A 12,257-nucleotide genomic window follows, 5' to 3' on the forward strand; every position below is an offset into this window, starting at 1 on the left:
CATGTGCACACATGTGCACACACTTTGCATAATAAATAAATTTTGAAAAGAAATATATAGGCAAGAGAAATGCTGTTCCTCACATACACCAGACCTCAGGACCAAGAAAGGCTGTGGTCAAGAATACAAATCTGAGGGAACTACCAGGAAAACACATGACATCCCCTACCCCCATACAGCCCCTTGAGGCTACAGAGACTAGTAAGTCCTGATCTTCCTTCTGCCACACGGCACCACATGGAACCTAGTAGAACAGGATGATCGGAGCCCTTGACCTGTTGGCTCAGCACAGCTATGCTAGCAATCCATTCCTTAAGTATGCCTTATTTCCCTTCTACTCTGCATGCGTGTCTCATGGTGGATTTGTTTCTTGCATATTGCTCAGCTAGGATTTAGGACTGCAGATGTTCCTCCTTCAGGGCATCCTTACCATACTCTCCAGGCACATCTCACATGCTCCCCTTTTATTCCAGAGTCTTGTATTCTTTTTCTCATTCTTATCTGTAGTTAGAATTTTCCTGCCTGTCCCAGTCAGGACAAATCTCTCTTACCCGCCAGTCCCACAATCGCTCAGACCCAACCAAGAAAGCACACAGAAACTTACATTGTTTACAAACTGTATGGCTGTGGCAGGCTTCTTGTTATCTACTTTTTCTATCTTAAATTAACCCATTTCTGTTAGTCTATACTTTGCCACATGGCTTGTGGCTTACCAGTGTCTTTACATGTTGCTTCTCATGGCGGCGGCTGGCGGTGTCTCCCTCAGCCTTCTACTTCCCAGAATTCTCTTCTCTCTTGCCCCGCCTATACTTCCTGCCTAGCCACTGGCCAAACAGCATTTTATTTGTACAGAGAGATATCCACAGCACTTCCCCTTTTCTTTTTTTTTTTTTAAGGAAGGTTTTAACTTTTACATAGTAAAATTACATATAACAAAACAATTATCTAGCAAGAATTACAGTTACAATATTAAAGAAGATATCCTATCTTATTTTTTGAGTCTAAGGTTTTATATCTAACTTATCTTTTATCATAACTGAGGAAATTATGACTATCTAGCCTTCAACCACATCAAAGACCTCAGAAGGATATAATATTACCTGAGAACCGGGAGAAGGATGCAAGCAACTTTCGGGAGTCTTGCAGGGTAGACAGACACAGCTGGCAGCCTGAACAGTCACCTAATGTTCCTTTGTAAAGTTGGGGCATTTGTCTTCAGCCCACAGGGCTAGAGTCTCTCAGTCATTTCTCTCAGTGTCCTGTAGAATGTCTGGCAGTTGCCTCTGTGAAGCAGGAACGTGAAGGACCATTTTGAAAGCAAAGTTCAGTGGTCACCTTTCTATGGGTCCTGCATGTCCAGTTGATCGAGCAGTCCAGGCAAGAACAGTTTCTTGCCCAAATGGCTATTTTTGCCAAGGTGAAGATAAACTCCATATGAAGTGTCTTCAATGCCCATCCTCCTCTCTGAAGTAAATCAGTGCTGCCAGGAACAGACATGTCTCACTGTCCAGAAAGTCTAAATTTTAAAAGTATTTTAAATGCCATATTCTGTAGGTCTTTGAAGTAATTGAAGATTACCTATCTATCTGAAATATGTCTATGTATATCTAGAAGACTTAACTAACATGGCTACGAGTATGATTATCATAGATGACTAATTATTATTTTATTTTTAATTATTTCAATTTAAAATGAGCTATACAAACACAATACCTTAAACATGATTAGAAATATACACACAGTATAACAAAATTAACTTTAAGTTTGTATCAATAGACTAAAATCTATACCAATGTAAAACATTTTAAACAAGTTGTTGCTCTTTAGAAGTAAGTTCCTTAATCTACCCTTTCGTCCTATTATATCTATATCATATCCCCCTTTCTTCTTTAGAAAGAGATCTCATTTATAATCAACCTGCTTTAAAGAAAAATATTGGTTTTTCTCTGTCCCACACCAAAGGGCTCTTCTGATTTGGGACACAAGAATCTCTTAACCTTTTCTTTTAGCAATATGTCTGGGTTTAGAGAAGGAGTGAGCCAATTCCATCTCCAAAGCCAGCTTGATAATTTTGGGAATGTGGGCATAGTTTCTCTTACTACTTCCTGCTGGAGGGGGGCGCTGTATCTTATGGGGACACAAATAAAATTTTAGGATTATGGAATAGTCTATGAGGGTGAACCTCTGAGTCAGTTGCCTTGAAACCATTCTGGATGTTGGATCATCTGGGCCATGGTGTCATCGGAGACCTTTCAGGTGGTCTTGGCTGATCAAACCTGATGTATCTTAATCTGGAACAAATCCACAGCCTCTGGCTTTCTATGGAAACAAAAGCAGAGACTCTTTTCCAAAGCAACATATCCTTATATCCAAAATTTGAAGTCAAGATACCTTTAAAATTTACATATTTGTTTAACTCAACAGCTTTTCTGATCAAATCTTTTTCTGCAGTTAAAAATCTCAAAGACAAGACAAACCAGATTCTCTGTGTAATATCCATCTTTGTAAGACTGAAACACTGCTGTGGCTGCTGGCTCCACCTACCTCGGCTTTCCAACATGGCAGTGGTACAGTTTACCACCAGCTCTGGGTCTGGAGCCATGTGTACCATCAACTATCAGAAGCAGTTCTATCAAAGCAGTGCATAGCCCAGAAATCTTTTTTTTTTTTTTTTTTTTTTTTTTTAACTAGCAAAGGCTAAATCCACCACGCAGCAGAGTAAAGTGTCACTTATAGATTCCTCATTCCCGCCGCACTGCAGGTCAGACACACACGCCAGGAACCCGCCATAGTAGCTGAAACCGGCAGGCTGCCGCTAACTTGAGAGAGACAATTAGGAAGCTGGTTTTAGCTCCGTGTTAGAATCTTTTTTCTCAGGTTTTAGGTGGAAATTCTTGTCAACACGTTGGACGCCATTTGTAGTTAGAATTTTCCTGCCTGTCCCAGTCAGGACAAATCTCTCTTACCCGCCAGTCCCACAATCGCTCAGACCCAACCAAGAAAGCACACAGAAACTTACATTGTTTACAAACTGTATGGCTGTGGCAGGCTTCTTGTTATCTACTTTTTCTATCTTAAATTAACCCATTTCTGCTCATCTATACTTTGCCACATGGCTTGTGGCTTACCAGTGTCTTTACATGTTGCTTCTCATGGCGGCGGCTGGCGGTGTCTCCCTCAGCCTTCTACTTCCCAGAATTCTCTTCTCTCTTGCCCCGCCTATACTTCCTGCCTAGCCACTGGCCAAACAGCATTTTATTTGTACAGAGAGATATCCACAGCACTTATCCTCTCTTCTTTTACTTCTTAGTTCTAATCTTCTTCAGCCTTACAGTCTCTAAAGTCTGTGCACCCTACCAGGATTCTATTTTCTTCTCTTCACTACTTTACACACCTCAGGTTTATTTTTTTATTTTTAGAGTTGAGCTAATATTTAATCCTATGCTTATCCATCTTATTCCCCTCCCATTCCTAATCTTAGTAACCAAAATCCAAGTATACGCCATACTACCCGAGACAGTTATTAAAATCAAAGGTCACTGTTAATTGGCTGGCAGGACAAAGGCACAGAGGGAATAGCAAACAGCTGCAGTTGCTCTCTTAGTTAATATCCTACTCAAAGAACATGCTGAGTTTACACCAGGCACCCAAAGCGAGGGTCTGAGGAATTATTTCCTAAACTACATACTCAATGCTACCAAATCCAAGTACACTTGAACACTGCAAATACTTCAACTGAAAGAATAGAGCTGATAAGCCAAGGGCAGGACTGACGGTGCACACCTTTAGTCCCAGCACTTGGAAAGGAAAAACAAGCAGATCTCTGTGAGTTCAAGGCTAGCCTGAACTACTCGGAAAACAAGTCAAAATAAAAAAATAAACCAAGCAAATAAGAAACACCAGATTTGAAAATTTCAAAGCAATATCATAAGAAACATGAACAACCACTCGGCAATGCAAAAATTCCAAATATTTACTAACCCTACTGCAATGGCAATCTAGTGAAAGTGAGTGAGGATGAAATACCAGACAGAGAAGTCAAAATAATCATTGTAAGTGTGTTCAAGTACCCAAACTAATAAACAAAATAAGGAAGGCAATGGGTGTGTGAAAGAAGAATTCAACAAAGAAATAGAAATACCAAAAAAAAATATCTGAAAGGCAAGAAATAAAAAACACATGAGTCAAATAAAAAGTTCTGTGGAAAGCCTCACCAACACAATAACTCAAGGAGAGGACAGAATATCTGAGCTGGCAGATAAGGTGGAGGTTGGAACAACCCAACATGGACAAAGATAAAATAATAGGAAGATACCAGTGGGAATCCCAGGCTACACCTTACGTTTTAAAAAGATTAAATGTGCAGGTTAGTAGATAAAGAAGGGGATCAGGAAGAGAAGGTGGAAGAAGAGGATTGAGGGGGAGAAAGAGGAGTGGAGGAGCAGCAGCTGTAGTTACAGCATCTTGCTCTAGAGCAGTGGTTCTCAACCTTCCTAATACTTCAACCCTTTGACACAGTGCCTCATGTTGTATGACCCCAACCATAGAATTATTTTCATTGCTACTCCACAATTGTGATTTTGCTACTGTTCTGAATTGTAATGTAAATAAATATCTGATATGCATGTTATCTGATATGCAGCCACTGTGAAAAGGTCATCTGACCCCCACAAAGGGTCTCAACCTACAAGTTGAGAAACACAGATATAAAGACAAGGAAGAAATTTTCAAAATAATCACAACAGAAAATTTCTAAAATTAGGAAAATAGATGCAATCCAGACACAGGTGGCTTTAAAGAACAATCAGACAAAACCAGAAAACTACCTCCCCTCATCGTATTATAATTAAAACACTAAATATACAGAACAAAGAAAGTACATTGAAAGCTGACAGAAAGAAACATCAAGTCACATGTAAAGAATAATGGCAGGTTATTCAACTGAAACTTTAAAAGCCAAAGAGCTTGGGGTAATGCACTTCAAATTCTGAAAGATAGGGGCTGGAGAGAAGGCTCAGTGGTTAAGAGCATTAGCTGCTCTGTCAGAGGACCGAGGTTCGATTCCCAGTACAGAAATGGCAGCTCACAACTGCCTGTAGCTCCAGTTTCAGGGGATTTGACACCTTCACACAGAAATACATGCAGTCAAAACATTAATGTGCATGAAATAAAAATAAATAAGTTTTTTAAAAATTCTGAAAGATACCAATGGCCAATCCAGATTACTATACCCAACAAAGCTTCAATTGTAATTGAAGTGGGGGGAATAACCTTCTATGATAAAAATCGGCTAAAGGAATTTATGACTGCTAAGCCAGATCTACAGATTTTTTTTTTTTTTTTCGAGACAGGGTTTCTCTGTAGCTTTGGAGCCTGTCCTGCACTAGCTCTGTAGACCAGGCTGGCCTCGAACTCACAGAGATCTACCTGCCTCTGCCTCCAAAGTGCTGGGATTACAGGCGTGCGCCACCACTACCCGGCCAGATTTTTTAAAGTATACTGCAGACTGGAAAGAAACTCAAATGCATCCATGAAGTCACAGGAAAGAATAAATGGTGTTAAAATTCACACTAATTAGAATTAACACTAAACGAGGAAGAACAGAGACTCAAGCCCCAGAAGAGCCAACAAAATAGCAGGAACCAGCAATAAATCTAAATATTTATGTTAATTTGTCCAATTAAAAGACACAAGTCTGGGGCTGGAGAGAAGGCTTAGGTGATAAGAGAACTGGCTTCTCTTTAGAGAACTAAGTTTCAAGGTCCAACACCCACAAAGAGGCTCACAACTATCTGTAACTCCAGTCCCACAGAGATCTAATGCCCTCTTCTGACCTCCACTGGCACCAGACATGATGGACAGACATGCAGACAAAACACCCATAACATAAAATTTAATTTAAAATGTACCGATCGAGGTAAAGTCACAGGTCAACCCTAGGACAGTAGCAATGAGTAACTTTAACATTCTGTTCTCAGCAGTTGGCAGGCCATCCTGACAAACAATAAACAGAGAGATACCTGAGTTAAAGGGCATCGTAGACCAAAAGAACTTAACAGATTTCTACAGATGTCCCATCATCCTGAAGAGCACACATTTCTTTCAGCAGCCCATGAGACTTTCTCCAAAATAGGTCATCTATTAGGGCACAAATCAAGTCTTAGCAAATAGAGAAAGCTGAAATAGTTCCTTGTATTCTATCTGATCACAATGGGATTGTGATAGCTAGGAAATGGAATCAGTCTCGATGGTCATCAACTGATGAATAGATAATGAAAATGTGGTGTGTTTACACAAGGAAATTTTATTCAGCTATAAAGAAGGATGAAATTTACAAGAAAATGAAAGGAACTGGAAAATATTATACTAAGTGAAGTAACCCAGGCCCAGAAAGACAAATGATGAATGTTCTTTTTTATATGTGGTCCCAGCTTTGAAATTTCAAAGTTGTATCTTTAATTTGGAGCATCTGTAAAGGTCAGAAAGCTAGAGAAGACTCATGAGTGGGGAAGGGAAGAGGTATTAAGGGACGAGGGGATGGCAGAACACATATGCTATGCGGGTGGGAGTCAGTTAGTAAAAAACTTAATCAGAGGTTGGGGTGGGGGGCAGACCGGAGAGAAAAGGGGATTGGAATAGATTAGTCAAATCTAAGGATGTATGGAAACCCACTACTTTGTAGGCTAACTGAAAGATAAAATAATAAAGAAGTTTTAACAAAGGTACCCTGCATGGGTAAATTTTCCCCCATGGTTATTAAATAAAAATCTCAGTACCAGCTCCCCTCCCCCCCCACCCCAAACACAGGCTATTGTCATTGTACTTGATTGGCCACAAGAACCAGATGGTAAGACCTTATTGCTGAAGACACAACTTACTTTGATTGTTGGACACAGAGAAATCAAGCTGGAATTAACCAGAAACTTTCTCTCTATTGATTGGCTTTCTCTGGGGGGAAAAGTTATCAATGGTATCCCTCAGCAGCAAATCCCAAATGCCAAATCCTGACTGGCCAAGCAACATGGGCCCACAAGTGCAATAGTGGTACAAAGGTCACAGGGGTAACTATCTGCATTTGAACTGGATTTGAGCCCTGCTCTGCAGAAAGGAATTCATGTCTGGTACTAAAGGCCTGGTAAAAAGCCCATGGCTAGAGAGGTTATAGACCCTGTGAGGCAGCCTGCTCATATATAGTTTTGCTAAATGGACATGTTGCCAAACAAACTTTTGAATATATTTATGCACATAGATTAGTGCTACCCTCCACCTTGTCAAGAGAAGCTTCTCTCTGCTGTGGTGGAAAAGAATAGTGTGAGAGAGACCTAGAAAGGCACAGTGAGGACAGACCTTGGATAACCATGATTACAAACTCAGTGATCATGACATCAGTGTCTATGAACTAACTCAAATCTAATATCTCCTTTCAAATGTCCCTCTTCCATGGAGGTGTTGGGAGGCATATACTTCCATATCATCTCAGTGCTGGATGTGACAATGTGACTTACTTGACCAATGAGATGTCAGCATAAGTAACATGTGCAAAATTGAGACCTGGGTCTTTGCAGATGGGTTTGTCATCTGTGTTGCTTGGAAGACCCTGTGACCCAAGGCAGGAGGCAACATTCATACAAAACCCAAGTGCACTCTTTGCCCATGAAATGAACTAGCTGAACACCAACTGAGCAGTAAACATATGCACAAGAAATAAATGTTATTGTCTCATGCCATTAGATCTTATAATTGTCTTCTAATATCGTCTCCTATAAACTGTGTAAATCTGCCCAGAATTAAAGCATTGAGAATTGCAGTAAGTGGGTCACATCAAATCATCGCTATAGTTCATTCACACTAAGCCAGTCTATTACCAACCTTTCAGTGCTAGTAAACTGACTATTAAGAGATGAATATTTAATTCATATATAATGGCAAGTCCTTCTGTCCAATTGTTTTTGCAGCTCTGACAGTTTCGGATGGAACTCATGGGTGTGATTTACTTGGATGTGGCAATAAAGCAGCCACCTGTCTCTGCGGTGACCAGAGCATTGGAAATTTTCCTCCTGCATTTATAAACTTGGAGAGGAGAATCTCCTCACTCTGCTTATTCTGGGTTCTTTCAATCGTCATATCATCACAGCTGAAGTGCCAATCATCTTGTTGAGAAAATTCATAACGTGACAGTATAAGAAGAGCAGATGATTGCGTGATGGGGGATCTTCCTTGTAGCAGTCTTTTTCTTTTGGGCCATCAACCAGCTCCCAAATCATGACATGGAGACTTTTTTTAGCCATTGTATTATTTATTATTATAATTTTTAAACAAAAGTTTATTACAATGTACAACAGGCTCCAGGGTAACACTTCATTCTAGCTGTAGGTGGCAAAGATGTTATGGCAGGGAATCCAGATGTTTAAATAGGAATGGAAGAGGGTCACCATCATCTCAAATATGAGGAACAGCTTACTTTTTGCCAGACTTCTTAATTCCACCTGGGGCCGGGAGTCCCTTGCCCGCGGCCTTGGCTTTTAGCTCCCCGAGTTTCTTCTGCTCCTCTTTCTGTTTCTGCTTGAAAGCCTTATCTTCCTCGTCCATCTCCTTGGCCTGCTTCTTGGGCTGTTTTGGGGGCTTCTTTTTGCCACCTTCGCAGCCCAACATGGCGCCTACAGACCGAGACTTATTATTAGTTATGAATGCTTGGCCTTAGCTCAGCTCTTCTTTTAATCTGTTTCTCTTTATCTACGTTTTGCCTTGGAGCTTTTTACCTTTGTTTCTTTCTGTATGTCCTGCTTTCCTGCTTCTTGTGTCTGCTGGCAGCTGCCTGGCTTCTGGCCTCAGGTGTGTCTCTGTTCTCTTTCTCCCTTGTTCTCTTCTCCTTGTTCTCCAAGCCTGGATTTCTCCTCCTAACGATTCTCTGCGCCCACCAGCCCCGCCTATCCCTATTCTGCCTAGCTATTGGCCTTTCAGCTTTTTATTAGATCAATCAGGCATCTAGGTAGGCAAGGTGGAAATAGTAACACATCTTTAAATAATTAAACAAAGGCAGAATAAACAAATGTGAAACATCTTTATATCATTAACAAAGGCAGCAGAAACAAATGTAACACACCTTCACATACTTAAAGTAATATTCCACAGCATAAACAAATGTAACACATCTTTGCCTAGTTAAAATAATATTCCACAGCACTTCAATAGCCTTTTTAGTCAGTAGACACACACACACACACACACACACACACACACACATACACACACATACACACATATAAAATATGCATGTGCATGCAATCTTTAAGAAATAGATGCACATCACTAGGCATAGTGTTCCAGCACATTCTAGGCCTTCCCCTCCTTTTGTCCATGCTACAATGTCCCACCATGATGATAATGGACTAAACCTCTGAAACTGTAAGCCACCCCATTAAATGTTTTCCTTTATATGAGTTGCCATGGTCACGTTGTCTCTTCACAGCAATAGAAACCCTAACTAAGACAGAAGTTGGTACCAGGAACTGGGGTATTGCTGTGATGCCATGCCTTTGTTTTGAGGAATTTGGACTTTGATACTTTGGGTTATGAAAGCAATGAAATGCTTTAAGCACTGCTTAAAGGGCCATACTAGTAGGAGCATGGAAGACAGAGATGCTAAGAGTGATTTGAACTGCGGGACACTGGTTCAAGAGGTTTCAGAGAAGAATTTTAGTATGTTGCTTAAGATCTTTCTTGTAATATTTCGGTGAAGAAAATGGCTGCTTTTAGTCCTTGTCCAAAGAGTCTGCCTAAAATGAAAAGATTTGGATTAATTTCTTTTGGCAGAGGAAATCTCAAAACAGTCTAGTATAGACTCTGTCATGTGGTTACTAGTGTTCATGCTTATAAAGATTTATAATGAAAAGGAGCAAGCTGAGGAGGAAAGGAGCACCAGAAAGTGGAATAGGGCTAAAACCTGTGTTCAAGGAGATGAACAGATTAAGAAATGGGCCGGGCAGTGGTGGCTCATGCCTGTAATCCCAGCACTAGGGAGGCAGAGGTAGGCAGATCTTTGTGAGTTCAAGGCCAGCCTGGGCTACCAAGTGAGTTCCAGGAAAGGTGCAAAGCTACACAGAGAAACCCTGTCTCAAAAAAAAAAAAAAAAAAAAAAATGGATTAAGGGGACTGAGGACCTCAGGGCATGATCCCACTCATTTCAGTTTCCAATTTGTGAACAGAAATTAAAGAAAAGCTTAGATCTGGGTTTGGTAGTACGCACCTTTTATCCTAGGACTCAGAAGGCAGAGGCTAGTGGATCTCTGACTTTAAGGCCAGCCCTGGTCTACAGAGCAAGTTCAAAGACAGTCAAGCTTAGGCAGTGAAGGAAACCATGGAAAACAGAAAGCTAATGAAAATGTGATTGAACGAGAAGGCCACATTCTAGCCCCAGCAAGCAGCAGAACTTGGCAGCTTCGGCCATGGTTCTGGCTTCAGAGTTAAGAATAGAAGAAAGGGGCTACGGACATTCCCCCTGAGACTAAAGGAAGCTGCTGAGCCCAGGTATGTGTCAGGGGTGTCCCTGAATGCAGGCCTAGAGAGGCCATTGTGTGAAGCTATGAAGTTGAAGCCTGGATTGCCTTGGAGACCCCAAGATGTTGGAGATGCCAGAGCCATGGGACACCTGCCAAGGAAAGCTGCTAACAAGGAGTGGAACCAGCCCAAGATAAAAGAAGTGTGTTGCAGTCCACAAGGCTGAACAGGAGTTGGAGATCTGAAGAGCATTTTGACATCAGACATGGAAATGCAGAGTCTGGAGTTTGCCCAGCTGGTTTTTGGTCTTGCTTTGGTCCAGTATTTCATCACCATACTCTCTTCCCTGTGTTTTGGAATGGTAATGTATATCCCATGCCACTATATGTTGGAAGTATATGATCTGTTTTTTATTCTGATTTTATCGGGGATTACAGTTAAGAGATTGCATGAACCTCAGACTAGACCTTGAACTTTGGACTTTAAAACATCGTTGAGACTGGGATAGACTATGGGGACTTGTTAAAGCTAGATTGAATGCATTTTTGCACTATGATATAGCTACAAGCCTTTGGGGACCAGGGAGTGGAATGTGGTGGTTTAAAAAATATGACCTCCAAAGGGAGGGGCACTATTAGGAGGTGTGTCTTTGTAGGAGTCGGTGTGGCCTTTTTGGAGGAAGTATCACTGTGGAGGCAGGTTTCAGGTCTCATAGATGCTCAAGCCATACCCAGTGCCTTAGACCACTTCCTGTGGCCTGCCTATCAAGATGTTGGACTCTCAGCTCCAGCACCACATCTGCCTACATACCACCATATCCCACCATGATGACAATGGACTAAACCTCTAAAACTGTGAGCCACCCCATTAAATGTTTTCCTTTATAAGAGTTACCATGGCCAGGCAACGGTGGTGCATGCTTTTAATCCCAGCACTCAGGAGGCAGAGGCAGGAGGATTTCTGTGAGTTCGAGGCCAGCCTGGGCTACAGAGTGAGTTCCAGGACAGACTCCAAAGCTACACAGAAAAAAACCTTGTCTCAAAAAAACCAAAAAAAAAAAAAAAAAAAAAAGAGTTGCCATGGTCATGTTGTCTCTTCACAGCAACAGAAACTCTAAGACAGAGGCTTGCCCAAGATACATGTGATCCCTTCTCAAAAATAAAGGGAGGATAGATAATTTTGTACAGAATGAACTAGGATGAAAAAAACAAGAAGTGTCAGAAGATGAGAGAGAAATCTGAAGGCTATTATAGTCATGAACTCAAGAGAGATCGATGTGCCCTGCTTGTGGCAGGTACTTTGCCAGGAAATGGACATGCTGAAAGTGTAATGTCTGACCTCAAAAGGCCCAGGGAGAAATAAAAATGTGAAAATATTCCCATAAGAGACCTGGGAAGGTGTTTTGAAGGAAACTACCCCATATGTGTGCTGATGTTGGTCAAGTTCCTAGGCTGAGGCTTTAATCGCCGGTCTCTTCACATGTGACCTTAATGTCAAAAAGAATGATTAAAGATATCTGTATTTCAGATGAGGTCATCCTGGTTGTGATTAGGATGGTCAGCCGACATGCTTACCCATGGTAGGATGATCATCACCATGTGAATACAAAGGCAGAGGTGTCACTAATACAGCCACAAAGCAAGGAAGATGAAAGATTGCCAGAAACCCAGCAGAATCTAGAGAGGAGACATGGAACACATCCTTCCTCACCATCCTCAGGCAGAACCAGTTGCTGCAGACACCTGGACATCCAGCCTCCA

At 41.3% G+C, this 12,257-nt stretch overlaps 1 protein-coding gene across 1 annotated transcript; it reads right to left on the reverse strand.

Annotated features, from left to right (window-relative positions):
• Positions 1-8,321: 8,321 nt before the first annotated feature.
• On the reverse strand, positions 8,322-8,657 carry LOC118579219 (translation machinery-associated protein 7-like). The gene has a single exon (XM_036180348.1). It carries the CDS (start codon positions 8,650-8,652, stop codon positions 8,458-8,460), a length of 195 nt encoding a protein of 64 aa, XP_036036241.1. The 5' UTR covers positions 8,653-8,657; the 3' UTR covers positions 8,322-8,457.
• Between the last annotated feature and the right edge of the window lie 3,600 nt (positions 8,658-12,257).

The sequence above is a fragment of the Onychomys torridus genome, chromosome 3 (assembly GCF_903995425.1).
Source record: "Onychomys torridus chromosome 3, mOncTor1.1, whole genome shotgun sequence".
Classification (NCBI taxonomy): Eukaryota; Metazoa; Chordata; class Mammalia; order Rodentia; family Cricetidae; genus Onychomys; species Onychomys torridus.